Source organism: Lacerta agilis, chromosome 10 (assembly GCF_009819535.1).
Source record: "Lacerta agilis isolate rLacAgi1 chromosome 10, rLacAgi1.pri, whole genome shotgun sequence".
NCBI classification, from domain to species: Eukaryota; Metazoa; Chordata; class Lepidosauria; order Squamata; family Lacertidae; genus Lacerta; species Lacerta agilis.
This window is the reverse complement of record NC_046321.1, coordinates 17,823,431-17,841,820: the sequence shown is the minus strand read 5'-3', so window position 1 is coordinate 17,841,820 and position 18,390 is coordinate 17,823,431. Positions and strand designations below refer to the sequence as shown.

At 41.7% G+C, this 18,390-nt stretch overlaps 1 protein-coding gene across 4 annotated transcripts in view; it reads left to right on the top strand.

The window, feature by feature from the left end:
* IPO8 (importin 8) overlaps positions 1-17,444 on the top strand; it is a 35,859-nt gene extending 18,415 nt beyond the window's left edge. For 2 of the 4 annotated variants that reach the window (XM_033163475.1, XM_033163474.1), the window contains exons 14-25: positions 530-695; positions 1,623-1,783; positions 3,788-3,913; positions 4,118-4,184; positions 4,814-4,972; positions 5,525-5,622; positions 6,878-6,973; positions 9,112-9,332; positions 13,258-13,463; positions 13,925-14,146; positions 15,472-15,588; positions 16,994-17,444. In XM_033163475.1, coding sequence (XP_033019366.1) covers positions 530-695; positions 1,623-1,783; positions 3,788-3,913; positions 4,118-4,184; positions 4,814-4,972; positions 5,525-5,622; positions 6,878-6,973; positions 9,112-9,332; positions 13,258-13,463; positions 13,925-14,146; positions 15,472-15,588; positions 16,994-17,088 — 1,734 coding nt within the window. In that variant the 3' untranslated portion in view covers positions 17,089-17,444. The remainder of the gene's footprint in view (positions 1-529; positions 696-1,622; positions 1,784-3,787; positions 3,914-4,117; positions 4,185-4,813; positions 4,973-5,524; positions 5,623-6,877; positions 6,974-9,111; positions 9,333-13,257; positions 13,464-13,924; positions 14,147-15,471; positions 15,589-16,993) is intronic. The other 2 variants (XM_033163477.1, XM_033163476.1) reach the window with 1 other exon arrangement.
* The last annotated feature ends 946 nt before the right edge of the window (positions 17,445-18,390 follow it).

The window sequence follows — 18,390 nt, the reverse complement described above, 5'->3', positions numbered from 1 at the left end:
GTAACGTGCTCTTCTTAGCATCATTTAGAGAGCGCGCCCCCTCTTACAGCTTCTGGGAGGCTGATTTAAACTTGTTTGCTTTCCCAAGGGGCATTGGGGCGAGAGGGCATTGGGGATGTTGTTTCGCACATTGTTGCTCTTTGCTTTTTTTTGTTTGCTCTTTTATTGCTGACATTCTTGCTTGCTGCCTCAGAGTCTCTCCTGAAGGTCGAGTAACTGTCTGGAGCAACATTTTCATGTGGCACTAAGGACTGTTGCCTGCGCAAAACTGCCTTAGTTATACACAAGTGTCTCTTTGGAACTTGGCCTAGAATTTTAATGGTTGTTGTTGGTAGTGGTGGTGGCTTTAATCAGGGGTGGCTGCACACACACACACACACACACACACACACACACACAGTTGTCTAATGTAAGCCTCTTCAAACCATAGGATGGGGTACAAGTCTAATCAACCAGCACACAACTAGATTCCTTAGAGAACAACAGAACTCAGTAGTGTCTGTTTTGCTTTCTCCCTCTTATGCTGCAGTCCTGTTGGACTCTTCATTCGTTCAGTACTTTGGAATTCCACAATGAACTCAACCTAAGGAATGCTGTTGAGCTAACAAAGAAGAGCCTGATTGACGACAAAGAGATGCCTGTCAAAGTGGAAGCTGCCATAGCACTTCAATCCTTAATAAGCCATCAGGAACGAGGTTTGATTTTGATTTTCTTCCTTCCTTCCTTCCTTTCCTTCTTTCTTTCCTCTGCATGAACATCTCCAGTTCAATTCCAATGCCTAGTTGCTAAACCTCAGATTCCTTCTGTCAAAATAAATGAATATTATGAAAATTCTCCTTCTCTCTGTAATGACAGACACTAGAATATAGAATATATACCAGCCAGGAAGGGTGCATCCTCTGGAAATATTTGATTTTCGTATTAAAATAGAGTTTAAACAATGAAAACATTGTTCTCACCCTACTGTGTATTATTTGCTGTAAAAGTGCACCCATGTATTGAGTATCTGTGTTCCAATAAAATAATGCATCTGTTGCTGCTATATCAAGCATCCTACCATGTGGTTGTTACTGACTGAATAAATGCTCACGTAGTTCATTATTGGCCATTCATTTCCCATTCTTTGAACCTTTATTTAAGTGTCAGGTATTTTGACTGCTAGTTATGCAAATAGGTCTGAGATGAAGGTTAGGATTGGTGTAATAGCTGCAGATGTTACAGAACCCTGCTTTAGCAAGTCATCACATACTATCTTCCGCAGTTTCTTTGGAGAAAGGGAGCAGGGTTGACCTGAGTATATCTTCAAGGAAAAAGGTGCAAATTCCCCAAATGGTCTGTTTAGTTTTCTCCCATTTTTCAGCTTTCCAACATACCTCTTTTTCCTGCACCAGTGAAATAGTTCAGGAATAGAAAGCAGACAGATATGTGTACCTAAGAAGCATTGATAAATACATAGATAAAATGATAGATAAATAGATAGATAGATATCTATATTTTATCTTTCTATCGTTTTATCTTACCTATCTAAGGGGTTTAATCCCAATCCAGAGCTCCTTGCATCTTCATTTAGCAAATGACCTCTTTTATCTTTTTCTGTGTTGTTTTTCTGTGTGCCTTTTTAGCAAAGGAATACATTAAGCCCTACATCAGGCCAGTTATGCAGGAGCTGCTGCTTGTTGTTCGGGAGACTGAGAACGATGATCTCACCAATGTAATCCAGAAGCTGATTTGTGAATACAGTCAGGAAGTAGCAACAATTGCTGTTGAAATGACACAGCACCTGGTAAGAGATAGCAGATATACAGAGGGAAAACTTCTGATGTTTCTGGTTCCAGTTGATCTTGTTGGAATCAAGAATTTATTAAGGGATATGTAGCTACCAGCTTTGGCATTGTAAAAACCAGTTTGCATGTCTATAAAAATAAGTTTTAAACAACTTGAAGAAAATTAATTGAATGCATTTCTCATTTTATCTCAATACAAGGCAGTACGTCCTGGAAACTTCCCATGTGTTTTTGCCCATACCACATTTTTTCCAATGTGTTAACCCTAAATATTTAAACATTTGTTATACTAATTTTTAAACTGCTTAAAAAATTATATCCTGGTTTTCAAAAACACTCAGCCTTGATTCCTCTCTTTTCCCCACCTCACTTTCTCAGCTGTTTACATGCATTTCAGGCAGGTTTATAGTCTGTGGAACTGAACACTTACATCAAGAGTGGAGAACCTGTGGACTTCCAGGTGTTGTTGGACTCTGTCTTCCTTCGCCTCATGGTCGAGGATGATGGGAGTCAGAGTCAAACAACATCTGGAGGCTCACAGGTCTTACGCTTAACATGCACATCTCATCTTCATCCCAAACTGCAACTAGGTCTAAGTAATGGTCTTTTCTCACATCCCACCTCCTCCTTTCTCTCTCTACTGCTAAATATTACTTTGTAAGCTGCTTGGAGCAAGGACCAATCTAGGACACTACAGTGGTACCTTGGTTCTTGAACTTAATCTCTTCTGGGAGTCCGTTCAACTCCTGAAACTGTTCGAAAACCAAGGCGTGGCTTCCAATTGGCTGCAGGAGCTTCCTGCCTCAAGTGGAAGCTGCGTCAGACATTTGGTTTCTGAAAAACGTTCGCAAAATGGAACACTTCTGGGTTTGTGGGAGCCAATTTGTTTGACAACTAAGCCGTTCGAGAACCAATGTACCTCTGTATAAGGTTTAGTTTTTAGTCTAGTTTAGTTTAGTTTAGTTTAGGTATATGGCGCTTTTCCACAGTGATTTGTGCTCTAAGTGCCTCACAACAAGCAACTTGGTGTATCTCAGTGGTAGAGCATCTGCTTTGCATGCTGAAGGTCCCGGGTTCGATCCCTGTCATCTCTAGGTAGTGCCCTGCCTGAAACCCTGGAGAGCTGCTGCCAGTCAGTGTACACAATACTGAGCTGGATGGGCTACTGATCTGACTAGGTATAAGACAGCTTCCTATGCTTATTATCAACATACCAAACATTTGAAAAGATATATATAATTTGTTACAAAACATGTCAATCAATTCAAATAAGACCTTATCAGATAATAGGATAAATTCAATAGTGCAAAGAAATAATCTCAAAGAGAAAACTCAAAGTTCAGGATGGGGGCGGGCACAGGGAAGGCTACACTACAAGTTCTAGTCTTGCATTCCAAGGGCCTAGCAGCCTGGCTAAAATGCAGTTTGGGAACTAGATAGTTCACAGCTGGCTCACTCACTAGAGGAGGCCAACAGCAGCCAATGGGAAGTGCTGTGGAGGGCAATGATGGTAAGCCCCTTTCCCCAGGCTTCCAGGTGTTCTAACTGCTAGTGCAGGACTTACTGCAAGGTGCTGTGCCCATTGATGGCTTTAATACATAATACAGTCATACCTCGGGTTATAGAATCATAGAATCATAGAGTTGGAAGAGACCACAAGGGCCATCCAGTCCAACCCCCTGCCAAGCAGGAAACACCATCAAAGCATTCCTGACAGATGGCTGTCAAGCCTCTGCTTAATGAACGCTGCGGGTTGCGCGTTTTCGAGTTGTGGACCGCGCCGAACCCAGAAGTATCGGAACGGGTTACTTCTGGGTTTCGGTGCATGCACAGAAGTGCAGAATCATGAGACGCGGCGCTTCAGGCTGTGAACGCTGTGGGTTGCGAACGTGCCGCACAGATCATGTTCGCAACCAGAGGTATGACTGTAATAATTCATAGTCTCCAAGGATGACATAATCAGCAGGCTGCTTCTCCATTGTTTTGTGTCTTGATTTCTTTAGGCAGAGATATTTGGGAAAGTTCTCCAAAGTGAAGAATATGAAGAACTGGAGGATAAAACTGTCATGGCTATGGGGATCCTTCACACAATTGATACAATCCTTACTGTCGTGCAAGACCACAAGGAGGTGAGCCTTCTCCATTACTTGTCAACAGGTGGCGCAGTTGGCCTATTCTGCCCCACAAAACCTTTGCCTACAGCTTTCAGCCAGTCATAATTTTAAAACAGTTTTAAGTTTAGCTTTTTGCTTTAGGGCAACTGTTTATTTAAACAAAAGCATCCAGTTGTTACTTTCATGCTATAAAACAGTCTCTGTCTCTTCTTATTCCAGATAACTCAACAGTTGGAGAGCATTTGCTTACAGATCATTGGCCTCGTCTTGCAGAAGCATGTAATAGGTAAATTTAAAAAGCTGACATTCTAGGAAATATTCCCAGATTGTTTGTATTGCAGAGAACTAAAAGCCAGTCTTGAATTAGATATTAGAATATAGTACATCCTCTTATTCCAGCCAGCCTTTGCCAATCTGGTGACCTCCAGATGTTTTGGCCTGGATTGGTGAAGGCTGCCTTAACAACTTCTTTTCTCTGCTATCCACTTCAGTTTAGGCATAAATAAGTCACCTGTTGTGAATTCACTATTCCATTTGTCTTTTGTTGCACATTAGACATATAGATTGCTTTCTGTAGTGCGGATTGGAAGGCCAAAGGTACAATAGTCAATTCAGTTCTAGACATACCTGGGGAAGTGACAGTGGGGCGCACAATAGGAGTATAGTACTGTAATGCCCAGGTTCAAATTGCACTAAATGTGCAGTTTTGTTTAAGCCCTGAGTGAAGTCTATGCAGTGCTGGTTGGTAAATGCCTTACCGTCACACCTTCAGGTGAACTGGCAAGCTTGCTGTCAGTATACCTCAAGGAAGACATGATTGCAAAATATGTTTGCTGGTTAAAATTGCTGTATAAAGGATTAATAATGGTATGAATCTTTGCAGTTTGTGTGGGATTTGTAAACTTTCATTTTCAGACCTCATCAGATCTGCGGGGGTTTCCCTTTCAGAGTTCTATGAAGAAATCCTCTCTCTAGCATACAGCTTGACGTGCCATCTTATTTCACCTCAAATGTGGCAGCTTCTGGGTGTCTTATATGAAGTATTTCAGCAGGATTGCTTTGAGTACTTTGCAGGTAATGAGCTCTGTAGTGTGTTCTGAAAGGGGATTGACTGATGTTATAATAACCTGAGAGACTGGAGCAGTAGATCTGTTCAAGTAACTCGATTTGAAGTATTATGTTGGCTAGCAGTAGTTCAGGAAGCTATGATGGAGTGTATCAATTGTCAATTTGTCTCAGCTGAGTGAAAACAAGCTTGCATTGTTCCTCAGTTCTATAGATTCAGGGCTGCATGTGCCCGGGATAGCCTTGTGCAGAGTGGTGTGCACTTAAATTGGGCTGTGGCAATCCAGTTTCGTAGACCTATATAAACTGCATATTGAGTAAATTTGCACATTTCCTTTTTCTGTAATTTTATTCCACCATGCAGCTGGCTTCAGGGATTGCCCACACACTTCTGGCATTTCTTTGGAGCCCTAGGAACTAGAAACTTGTCCCCGCTCCTTCCCTTTAAGTTATGTGTGTGTTTATAGTGCTTGTTAACATGTACTATACAAGGAAAACAACGCTACAATGCTAACCTTACTTTTGCTCTCAAGCTTAACTGTTTTGCTTGCTTCTGTCTAGATATGATGCCTCTCTTGCACAACTATGTCACTGTTGATACCGATACGTTACTGTCAAATCCCAAAAATTTAGAGATAATTTACACCATGTGTAAAAAGGTAAGTATTGCCATTGTTCATACCTTTGCCAACTATGTATCAAAAATCACTATGAAAAAGTGACATAAAAATGTAGCACTGGGTGAAATGTAAAGGTCACAAGTAGTCCTGTTTAGACCCACTTTTAGCATGTGTTCTCTGCTTGCTTCTCTTCAGCAGACTTCAAACTCCAGGGTCTGAGGGTCATGCTTGAATGTTACTCAGTGCAGTCACTTATACCCACTGATTTTGGACATGGTATGGCTTTCTAAAAAAACAGGATTTTTCTGCCCAGCTCATATGTTGGATCCTCTTCCAATTCAGTTACTTCTTTCACTTAGGTTCATAGCACACCAGCATGCAAGACACCCACTTTACAACTAGAAATGATGTATACCCTACACAAAAACATATGCTAGAATACTGTAAATGTGTTTGTCTTTTAAATACATGAGCTATACCAGCAAACAGGACAAACACTTATTCTGTTCTTGAATATTCAGTTTCGGTTGCTCTTCCTAATGTGCTTGTTCTGGGAAAAGTCCCACAGAGGGTTAGTAGAATTGCCTTTCTCTAGTAGAGGGCCATGTTTTGGCTCAGTTTGCTTGAGCAACACGGAGCTTTTTGCTCTGCCATGCATCCACTTTGCTTTTAGCATGCCGAGGTCTGAACACTTGAGGTAGATCTGCTGGGATTGACAGCTGTGCTTTGCGTGCAGGCTTTGTACTAAATGGCCTTTTGGCCTATTCTAGCTCTATGAATCTGAAAGTGAGACTTGAAAACAGAATAACAGATGTGAGCTCTCTTGCTTTTTGCTCACTGAGCCTGTTGAGCTTAATGTTTTGAGAACTCTTAAATTCACATATGGATTCAGACCACAATGTGGAAGATTCTACCCTGTTATTGAAGGCTGGGGATCAATTTCAGTGAGTGCCACTTAACTCCACGGAAAGGAATAAAAGTGCCAATATTAAGACTCCCATTATGGGAACACCTAAAAATTTTTATTGTTCAGATTTACTCTTTATCCCTCATTTCTATGTAAGCCCGTGTGATTAGCACCTCGTTTTTTTTGTCTGTTCTTCTCTTGTTACCCAGTTATGTTGGATGCCTTGCTGATTATTCAAGGTCATACTGTATTGGAAAATTAAGTTTCTCAGATATGACATGAATGGTTCAGAACAGTTTCCATTTACACCCTGAGCAAACATGTCCTGTTTGGGCATGTTTAGTGTCAACTGTCTTTTCAGTAATTTGTTCATGGTTTTGTTGCTAGGTATTAACTGGTGATGCAGGAGAAGATGCCGAATGCCATGCAGCCAAGCTGTTAGAGGTCATTATTCTGCAGTGCAAAGGGAGGTGCATTGACCAGGTAATCATAGAATCATAGAGTGGCATACAGTTTTTCCTTTGCTGAAGATCATTAGATAGAACTAGCTTGAGATGGGTCTGGTCTGTGCTTGGAGGAATGGGCTATTTGGCCTAGGTAATTTTTATAGTGCTGGGCTAGGTGTCACTTTGATTCAGCATGACAGATGGGGCAAAACATGGCTACCTTGGCAAGGAATTCCACAGTCTAGACACAGCCACTGAGAAGGCCCCTTCTCCAGTCCCAAGAGGGCCTCCATGGAACACCTGAGTAAGCAAGCATGTCTTAGTAAGCAAGCCTGAATTCTACTCAGTATTGATCCAGAGCAGTATTCCAACGAATAGTTAGCAGAGTAAAAACTTAAAACATGTTGCAGGATTCCCCAAAAATAGACCAGAGGCCATTAATATTTCATCACACTGCTGCTGAAGGCAAATGAGCATAATGGTCACAAATCCAATACATTCAGGATTGGCACTGTCCATAAGAAATCCGGTTGCAGCAGACTTAACTTCAACTTACAATAAGTTATAATAAGTCTAAACCTTAACACTAAGCATACTATATACAGAACACCACACCAGAAAGAAAGAGAGATAGAAAAGAGTGAAACCCAGGTCCCTTCTGGCCTTATTATTTTAGTCAGCATGACCTTGACAGGAAGAGATAACAGGACCAGTTTAAGCCAGCTGCACTCAGCTCCCAAACACCAGGAACCTTCTGCTTGTTTCTTTCCCACAGAGAATCTTCCAGAACCCTTTTGAATTAATTAGAATAGGAAAGATCTCTACACATCAGATCAATACTTTCTGTACCAAGAAATGTAAACTGACAGGCAGTCCTTTAGATATCCCAGTCCCAAACCATAAAGGCTTTTCAAGGTCACCACCAGCCCTTTTGCCCGTCTGTTCCTTCAGTCAGACGGCCACCTGCTGCCCACTGCTCTGGGTAGGGAGGGCGAAAGGGGTGCGAGCTGCATGGGAACCTTGTGTATTGCCACCTTTCCTGCTGGCAGCTGACAGAATTGGGCAAGAGGAGAACAGTGGGGATGTTGAGGGGTGAAGTAGGGTCATGATGGGATGCCAAAGGAGAAGAGAAAAAAGGGGGAAATCTGGGGAAGCAGATAAAGGAAAAGGTTGAACAAGGGGGTTGGGGGAGGTTGGAGGCTTCCCCTCCAAAGCACCCTTCATCTGTCACAGGAGTGGGGAACCTATGGGCCTCCAGGTGTAGCTGAACTCCACAGCCCCGCAAGCATGGCCAATGGGTGTTCCCCACACCTGTTCTATTAAATTGAGAAGTTACCATCTGATGGTGATAATTTAACCACCAGATGGCGCTCCGGGTGCTTATAAATATTTCAATTAAAAAATTGCCTCTGCCTCTCTGGCCTTCTGCTTCCAAAATTGATTGCCAACGTTCTGGCAGTAGCTCTTCTGCTTTGTACATTACACAAGTATTTGGTGGTATCATTCAGCTGGTGGTTAGGTGGGACTCATATATGATGGGCTACAAGCTATCTCAGAGAAGTGACTGGTATAAATTATGCATATTTAGCAGAGTTGCATATTTTTATTATTATTTTGCACACCCCCAGGGAAGAACAAAGAGCTGCATAGGGTAGCCAAGCTTTGCTTCCTGACTACTGGAAATCTTGTTCAGCAGTTTCTTTGGCTTTCTGAGATTTCATCAGGCATAGTTCCCATTTCTTCAGTAATTGCAGGACTGAAAAACAGGCCTTTAAAAAGAAAGAGCCGAGATTCTTAGGAAGCAGTATTCTAGAGCCAGTATCTCATTATATGGTTTTATAATATAATTTCCCCTTCAAAGTCACGTAAGGAATTGTGTGCTGTATAGTTGCATACTTGTGGGGTAGCAATGAGGAAACCTGTGGCCCTCCAGGCGTTGCTGGGATCCAGTTCTCACCAGCCCCAGCCAGCATGATCAATGGTCAGAGGTGATGGGAACTGTGGTCCAGCATCATCAGGAGGGCCACAGGTTCCCTGACCCTTATTCTAAGGAAAGGTAATTCTAATTGTAAGTTAAAGCCTTTAAATGCCTGGAACTTTCTCTGAACATATTTCATTTCTCCACTTTCCCTTTGCTTCCTCTACCCCATGTCTCTCCTGTTTTTCTATTCTCAGTGCATCCCGCTCTTTGTAGAAGCTGTCCTAGAGCGCTTAACGCGAGGGGTTAAAACCAGCGAGCTCCGCACCATGTGTCTCCAGGTGGCCATTGCGGCCCTTTACTACAACCCTGATCTCCTTTTGCACACTTTAGAGAACATCAGATTTCCTCACAACCCAGAGCCCATCACTGCACAGTTCATAAACCAGTGGATGAATGATACAGATTGTTTCCTTGGGTAGGTGTCCGGTGGTTTTTCTTTTTCCTTTCTTAAATCCTTAGGGCTTCTTGGAAAGCGACTTTTGATTTTGGTTTGCGTAGAGGGTCCAGGAAAATATCAAAACCTGTGTGGAGGGAGGATTTTCCTTGACCTTCCCCACCAATTGCAGCTCCAAATTGTACTCTGAAATATTTTTCACAACAAAGAGAATCTAAGAAGACTCCACATCAGCCATAGAAATCCTCAGAAATTACTAACTGGCAAGAAGAAAAAATACTAGCCATGCTATGTTTGCTTGGTATAGATGAATGGGTGGGGTGGGGTGGGGGTATTTCAGGCAAACCACCCAAATGAGAAAGGTAAAATTATCTGTGGGGAAATGATCAAAGAGGGCAATTGCAGTGGAGGTTTTACTGTTCTTTAAAATTGGCAGCTTTTTAAAGAAAAAGAGAGAGAAGTCTCATCCCCATAGTTGAAACCACTTCCTTCTAAAACCATTTTGGATACACCCCCCCCCCACAACAAACAGCTTCCATACCCCAATTCACCACTTGCAAATGAGGTTTGCAAATTGTAAGTCCCCTCCCCTCATCCTGAAATCATTTTTTGGGGGTTGAATCTCACCCCTGAAGTAAAAGTGAAACAGCAGCCTCCAATTCACCATTTGCAAATGGCATTTTGACCCCCCACAAAAAGCATAGGCTTTAAGAAGCTCATGCCTTCCCTCTCAGTGCATGTAGCGTGTGCCTCCCAATTCTGTCTTAATGGGTTTATGGGAGTCATTTACTGTACACTATATATAGTTGGGAGTTTTTAAATGTTGTGCTCCCCACATGCAGCATCTGTGTGAGTAAGGGATTTTTCACAACCTGAGCTGTAGATTTCTTAACGATAAGGAATTTCAGATCATACTTGAATCTGTTGTGTTGCTGAATTTTGTTGTGTTCGGAAGTCATTTTCTGTAGACGATTACGATGAACAGTAACAGACAGTTGTCCTTTAAGGCTGAGGAGGAAACATTTAACAAGAACCGGAAGCCATTTACTGTGGCTGTCTTGACATCTTGTAATACTCGTTCTTGTCTTGGAGTCGGTGTTATGTAACTGCAAAGAATTACAGTGTCTCATAAATGCAGTTTTAACATGACATTTACTGCTCTGGTGAGTGCGTTGTAAAAGGGCTTTATTACATTCTGTGGTTAGGGGAGCTATCCAGCTTTCAAAGGTGCATCAGCGGCAGAATGTAACTCTTTAGTATATATTTTAAAATAAAAAGGCTTTTTGTCCTGTTGTGCCAATTAAAAAACAGAAGGTTCTTCATTCAGTTTTCTTTGCTTCTAAGACTTTCCCCCTTAGGCGATGGTTACATCATGACCAATTTATCTAAGGCTAAGGGGCAAGAGTGGACAACTTATTTGGCACTAAGGGCCTAGTTTTTGCCATCATATTCTTCATCTCATTATAAAGATTAGAAACTTTTTTTAAATTTAAAACCGAGATTTTCAGGAATTCAACAAACATCTCAAGAGCAGAAGACCTTGGCTCAGCTAGCAAATGCAGACAGTGGCTAATTCTGCATTTGAACCTCTTGTACCTTCTGCATTCTATACTGCTGCCACCTTGTGTTTAGGAAGGAAGCTATGTTCCTGCACTGCATGGGGCTGGACTAGATGACCCTCGTGTTCCCTTCCAACTCCACAATTCTATGATTCTAAGAACTTATACTGAGTCTGTTGGTCCATCTAGCTCAGTACTGTCTACACTGACAGTCAGCATAAACATTACTGAGCTAGATGGACCAATGGTCTGACTTGGTATAAGGGACTTTCTTGTGTTCCTGTTTTATTTTAAATATTATTGTTTTAGCGCTTTGGTGTTTGTCCCCTTTGGTTCCATTGGTAGACTGGGTGGGACAGAAATTTAATAAATAATACAAATAACAATGGTGGGGATTTTCTAATCCAGCCACATCTGGTGGAGGGCCTATCCTTCCTCTATAGAAATGTCTCCTAAAGAAGAGAGACCAAAGACGTGGATAATTCATGCTATGCTCATTCAAACCTTGCAAGCTTGAAGTTCTCTTGGTTCCTGTTCTGTGATCTCCCTCTCACTAAAGGCCCATTTTGAGTTACCCTCATGGTCTTGAAAATATATTTCCCCCTCCACAGTGAATCCTCTTGTGAGTTACTTGAAGGATATTCTTAACAATTTTGTTTCTTAAAAAATATGTTGAGCCAAGTTGCAGCATTAATTTAAGGTAGAGGCACATGCTTTGAATGCTGATAACACTTTTCAATAAAAGGAGCATCCCAAGTCTCTGAGGTAAAAAAAAAAAATCTTCCCTCCCCCTGCCCTCTCCCTTCTCCCCGCCAAATATTTCACTGTTTATTGCTCCTAGTTGCAGTGGTTGGTCTGCCAATTTTCATTCCGTATGAGGTGCTCTTCAGCCCAATTGAGATTAATTTTTCTGTCAGATTTATAGTTGGTCCCACATCATTATAATTCTCCAGAGGGCAGGGCACCTGCTTCATTAGTAACTGCATGTGTTTGTTTAGCAGCGGACTCTTTGCAAATTATTATTCTTGGGCGGGGGGAACTTTGGATAATAACTGGCTATGCAGTTTTACAGGGATGTAGCAGCACTTCTGTGCCCAGAAAAGACTCTAAAATCTGTGCCACGTTTCTTTCATTCCATTTTGTGTGTGTACAGCCCTTTCAGTTCTTTTCAAATCGTATTACTTTGTATTATTTCAAACCATAAATGGTCTCTTTTGTTAGTGTCAGGAGCCACATGATAGGACCACTTTGGACACCTTTGGATACAAGGTGGAGTATGCACTTAGTAAAATAATTTAACATGTTTAAATGGTGAGCAGGGTCGGCCGACCCATGAGGCAAGGTGAAGCAACCGCCTCGGGTGGAAGGATCCGCAGAGGCAGCAAGGAATGCTTTGCACCACTGCTGCTGCCCCTGCCCCGCTCCTTGGAGGCGGGAACTGCTGCCTCCTCAGCACCCCCACTCCAGTGCCAGCTCTACAGCAGCTTCTTGGTGAATATAAGGCACTGCTGGTCTCCTCCCATCCTTGTTCCCATTGTAGAACTTCACTCACCCCTTCTTCCCTAGAGGGGGACAGCATTTTGCCTCAGGTGTCAAAATGTCTTGGGCCGGCCCTGATAATGAATTTCCCACACAGTCAAAAGAGCAAATAACTCTTCTTTTTCCTCAAACCCTGCTACGCCCTCCTCCTCCAAAGAGCTGACTGCACATTGTCACCCTCCTCTGACTGTTTGCTTGTTTCTGTGTGGTGACCAGTACGTAGACCCCCTGTCATGCCGTTCTGCAGCATGAAAATTTAAGTGCATGATGTAAATGAGATACTTAATTGGAGTTCTGCTATGGCTGCCACTTAGAATCTTTTGGCTGATGTTTGGGTTTTTCTTCTTCTAGCTCCTGTCTGAATTTTGCTTCAGGAATTTCTGCATCTGGTGAATTTTTAAATGCATTTGAAAGTTATGTTCGTTCCCATTAAACAGTGTCTATAAAAAAGAAAGGAAAAGCAGTATTGGGCCTATGTAAGGGAAGCATCCTAGTATGGGTTGTCCTCATCTACTACCCAAGACAGGGAGGCCTCTTTCAGAGAGCCTACAGGTATTTGGTTGTTATGCTGCCACCTCTGAGAGTGAGTGGGAACCAGAGCAGAGCCTCCCAGGCTGCTGTGAAAGTAATCCTCAGCCTTTGACAGCTGAGATGTGTTTTTATACACATCTCTGTTTTCTGACTTAAACTGTATTGGTTTCTTGTTTAATTTCTTTTACCTGGTTTTAAATTGTGCGACTATAAATTGTTGTAACGTGGTCTGATATCTCATCGTGAAGGGCGTTTAAATAAACCTATAATAAATAAAAATGGGAGATTCTCACTCGTTTGTGTGTATGTGTGTTTAGCCTCCATGATAGGAAGATGTGCATCATAGGGCTGAGCATTTTGATGGGGCTGCCCAACCGACCTCCTGCAGTAGATGCCGTGGCTGCTCAGATTGTTCCATCGGTCCTCCTTCTGTTCCTGGGACTGAAACAATTGTGTGCCACCAGGCAGCATACAGAACATGAAGAACATGCTAAATCTGAAAAGAATGATACAGAAGATAATGGTAAAATAATTAATATACATGTGTGCATTTCAGTGGAAATAGATTTGGAGAGGGCAGGGGAGAGATGGTTGCTATAGCAATACTATTTCATCAGCTATCATTTTTCTGTTTGTTACTAGCAAAAATACCTGTCATAATGTCATTCAGCTTACTTGTAGAGGGAGGGACTGCATATTTCAAAAAATTCAGAAGCATTTTACACTCCCATATTGAGTTGCAGAATAACCCTCTCTGAGAATTGGGCCACCTCCTAGAATGATGATGGTCAGCACTGCAATGCTTGCCTGAGTGTAGCGCTTTCCTTATTCTACATAGGTGAATTGCAACCGCTCATTTATGGGACAGCACTGGGGCCAGTTGTTCAGGAAATTTAGAATGTTTTTTGCTCCCCCCCCCAAGTGCCCCATTAAATCCTGAATATATTGTGACATGCCTTCTATTAAAAATAAACTTTTTAACAGAAGAGATTGCAAGTGATGAAGAGGAGGGCAATGAAGTCAGCCAGGAGATGCAGGAAAACCATACAGGTGGTGGCGGTGATGCAGGAGATGAAGATGAAGATGATGACGATGACTGGGATGATGATGATGCACTGGAAGAAACTGCTTTAGAAGGTTTCAGCACCCCTATCGACCTGGATGATGGTGTGGATGAATACCAGTTCTTTACACAGGCACTACTAGGTACACACATCTGAAACCTAGAGCAATAGCAACAAAATCCATAAATGTCTTCTCTCTCCTCCAAGGCGACAAAGTCTTTGTCAGATTCATTGTTATCTTTGGGGCACAACATTCAGTCTGTTTATTGGCCAACTTTCAGTCCAAAACATGCACTCTGTATCCTACAAGGATTCTGCGAAACTCTAGTTGAACAGAAGATAGAGGAACCCTGCTAAGCTGGAAATCTCTTTGTTTACTTCTTACATTCTAGAAAGAGAATAGCAATCTCAAGCTGTTTTTCTGGGAAGGACTAGCATAGCCTAACCCTGATTTTATTAGCATAGTCTAACTCGTAACTTTCTCTCGTCATCAGAAGGATCATAGTTAAGTGGTAAAAAACACATTTTTATGCCAAATGTCCCAGATTCAGATGTACACAAGTGTATTTTATTCAAGCAGATTGTAATGTTGGCTTTGGCAGTCAGAACTCTGGTTCAAATCCTCTATGGCCATGACATTCAGAGGTTGGCTTTGGGCAACTCTCAGCCTAATTTACCATCCCAGATTACAGTGGTACCTTGGTTCTCGAATGGCTTAGTTGTTGAACAAATTGTCTCCCAAACGCCGCAAACCCAGAAGTAAGTGTTCTGGTTTGCGAATGTTTTTCGGAAGCTCGACGTCTGATGCAGCTTCCGCTTGAGTGCAGGAAGCTCCTGCAGCCAATCGGAAGCCACGCCTTGGTTTTTGAACGGTTTCAGGAGTCGAACTGACTGCTGGAACGGATTAAGTTTGACAACCAAGGTACAACTGTACTTTGAAAACAAAATGAGTTATCACTTCATCAGGCGTCCTTGAGATTCTTAAAGCAAGTGCAGGATACAAAGATGATAGGTAAATTAATGCTTCCTGGGGTGGGACTATTAAAACCAACAAGCTTAGGGGAAGGGCTGTAGCTGAGTGATAGAGCAAGTGTTTTGAAAGCAGAAGGTCACAGACTCAATCCCTGGTATCTCCAGGTAAGATTCGGAAAAAGATGCTTGCCTAAAACCCTGGACAACCACTGCCAGACAGCATAGATAATACTGAGCTAACGGCTTAACTTAATATAAGGCAGCTACTTGTCTTCCTAGTTTGTCATCAGAGATAAGATGCCAAATATGTCAGTACAGTCTTTGCTCACTGGAACAGGTATTTCAGCTCAATATGCTGAAGCCAAAGGTAGAATATTTTCTACTTGTGAAAAGGATTGTTTTAATGATAATGGAGGAAGGTTGTGGTGGGTTATGTATCTGCCTTTTCTTTCTGAAACTTTCTTAAAATAAAGACCATTATTTCTGTGTTGATAGCGATACAGAGCCGAGATGCAGCCTGGTACCACTTGCTGACAGCACCACTCAGCAATGATCAGAAGACTCAACTGCAGGGCATCTGTGCGTTAGCCGAACACCGGAGGAGTTCGGCAGGTGAGTCTGTTTATTTACTCTGTTGCAAGGATGTCTGTAGAAGCATGAATTGCACACTGCACAAATAAGAATTTTAATATTTGCAACCATGTCAAGTAATTCAAGCTTCCTCAAGTTTAAAATAAAACAAAAACAAGTCTTAATGTTTGCAATATTCTGAATGCACAAAGAGAGAAGCACATTCAATAGATTTCCTTTGCTTTTTCCCATTGTAAGAAGCCTTTGTGTACTGGATACTCTTTGGAGGAGGGGAGGTATCTTCAGTTCACAAGGTCTTCTATCCTTTTAAGAGGGACAGTCTTCAGAGCAAGAGAGAGAATTCTCACTGGTTCTTATCTTCCCTGTAGAGAAGATGAAGATAGAGAAGTTCCAGGGAACATCTGGTGAGAGAGAAATTGGAGGCAATAAATATGTAAGGGACACAGCAGACAGCAGCAGCATGTATAGGATGGAGAAGCACAACTCAGAGGAAACTGTGCAAGCATAGCTCTTCTTCTGCCCCCCACCTTTCTCTGTTTCAGTAAGAAAGGACAAAGAAACTTTGAGGGAAGTAGAAATGGAGATATGCAGCGAGTTTAAAAAGTCCACTGAGATTAAATTACCAAAAAAGCATTTGTTGCTTTCTATATATTGCCACTATAAAGAAGCTATCAACATAGTTGTTGGAACCATAGCTCAGTGATATAGCACATGCTTCAAATTTAGGCTCCGTGTTCTGTCCCTGGCATCTCCGGTACAAAGGATTAGATTGGTAGGTAATGATAAGAACCTCTGCTTACCACTCTAGAGAGTTGCTAGACAAAGTAGATGGCACAGCGCTAGAAGGACCAATGTCCTGACTCAGCATAAAGTAGCTTTCTATGTTCCTTTGTTAGGCCTTGTTAGAGGTTCACTTTACATGGTTAACAATTGTCACTTGGTATGTAGAACCAGTGATTTCTACAGAGAATTAGTTGCACACAAATTGAGTTTAGAGACTCCCTAAACAGTCTCTGCATTACCCATCCTTATTAGGACAGGAAGCTTAACCAAATGAATTATACAGGAACAGATTATTTCTACTTGTATGGTACACCTATATATTACCTACTTGTCTGTACAAGCAAAATGTGGAAAATGTAGAGTGGGTGTTTTTCTATTGGGCTCAGTAGTTTTCCCTTTCCACTACAGAATATTACCCATCTCCAGTAGTGGAGGGACAATATAGAGGTATACAAATCTGCAAGATTATTTTGTTCCCCCCGCCTTCTCCCCAAATTTGGTGGTACTTCAAAAATTTCAATCTTTTAAGAAAATAAATTTCAATCTTTTAAGAAAATAAATACCTGCATTTTGAAGGAGGTTCATTGGTGCTTTTAAAAAAACACACTATCTGTCTCTTACACTTATTTCTTTTTAATTCTAGAATCAAAGAGGATAGAGCAGCAAACGGGCTTCACATTTGATAACAAAGGACTGGTCTCTTCATTTAACTTTGGCAATCCTCCAGGGAGCAACTGAAGGAGGAAAAGACGAAAGCTTAAGGGACTCTGCAGAATATTTCATTATTGTATTTTATTAAAACAACAACACACATTTGTGACTTGTGAGCAGACAAGGGAAGGTAATGGAGTGCTCTGGAAGATGATTTCCCTTTGGGAAAGGCAGTGGTCAACCCTTTTTCCTCTCATTAGGACACTCTTTCTAACCAGCTACTGTAATGTATAAATTCTTGTGGTATTTTTCTAAGTTGTTGGACTGAAGAACGTCTCTGTTCCTGCTCTTCCCAAGGAAATGGGGAAGCAGCTGTATGGAATTGGATTGAGTTGCACTTCTCAGGTCTTTGCCATGTGAAATTGAAGGGGTCCTATGGATAACAGTGCCTTCTGTTGTATATGGATTGCCTGAACAAATAATTTCAGAGTGCATAGTGCATTTTTATTTTATTTTAAGGAAGGACATTTAATAGGCACACTTCAAATCTTGCTTTCCTCTAGTGAAATCATGGCTGTATTTTGTCAGTCACAAACTTCACACCTGAAACTTCACACCGTTGGCTACGCAAACCTTTCAGCTTTCCTGAGTTCATCTGTATGTGTCCAGGGTAATAATTTCTCTTGGAGTTATCAAGAATAACCTTTATGTTCATAGCTGTTATCAGAAAGCAGATCTTCCCATGGAAAGTATTTTAGATTTCTACTTGGGGTTTGTTAATGCAGTGATTTTCAAACTATCTGCCTTGAGGGAATCCTTTCTGTGTTGCCCTGTCTACCAAGGAACCCATTGTGCTTTGCGGTAGGTCCTGGAGCATAGCCCTTCTGACTTTTTGAGCCTGCGACCTAACATGTTGGGTCTCACTGTTCTTTCTTTCAGAGAAGCTGGTTTTTCCAGGCTCAATCTTATTATGAGCCCAAGGTGTCTCCAGAACAGTTTGGAAGCTATTGCTTTTAATGGAGGCATTGTAATTATTATTATTGGGGGGGGGCAGTTTGTAGATGTAGCAATGAAGTTCCTGGCCTGGCATATTCAGATCTAGAACTATCCCGTTGCTCTTGTGGATTTATTGATTTATTGGTAATCAAACAGTGGGCTTTGCAAGCAGTGGTTCTTTATATTGTCATCTGTCTTTGACAAGAATGAGGTTTTCTAGCCATGCCTGTGGTGAAAACCTACGCTTTAAATAATTGTTTTTATTGGCTCCATCACTCAGGTTGTATCCAGCAACTGAGTGATCACAAAAAATAAACAAATCTTAGGTTTAAAAGGCCAACCTCCCATAACATCAGAAATGAATTGGAACTGGGCATTGGTCAGGTAGACAGG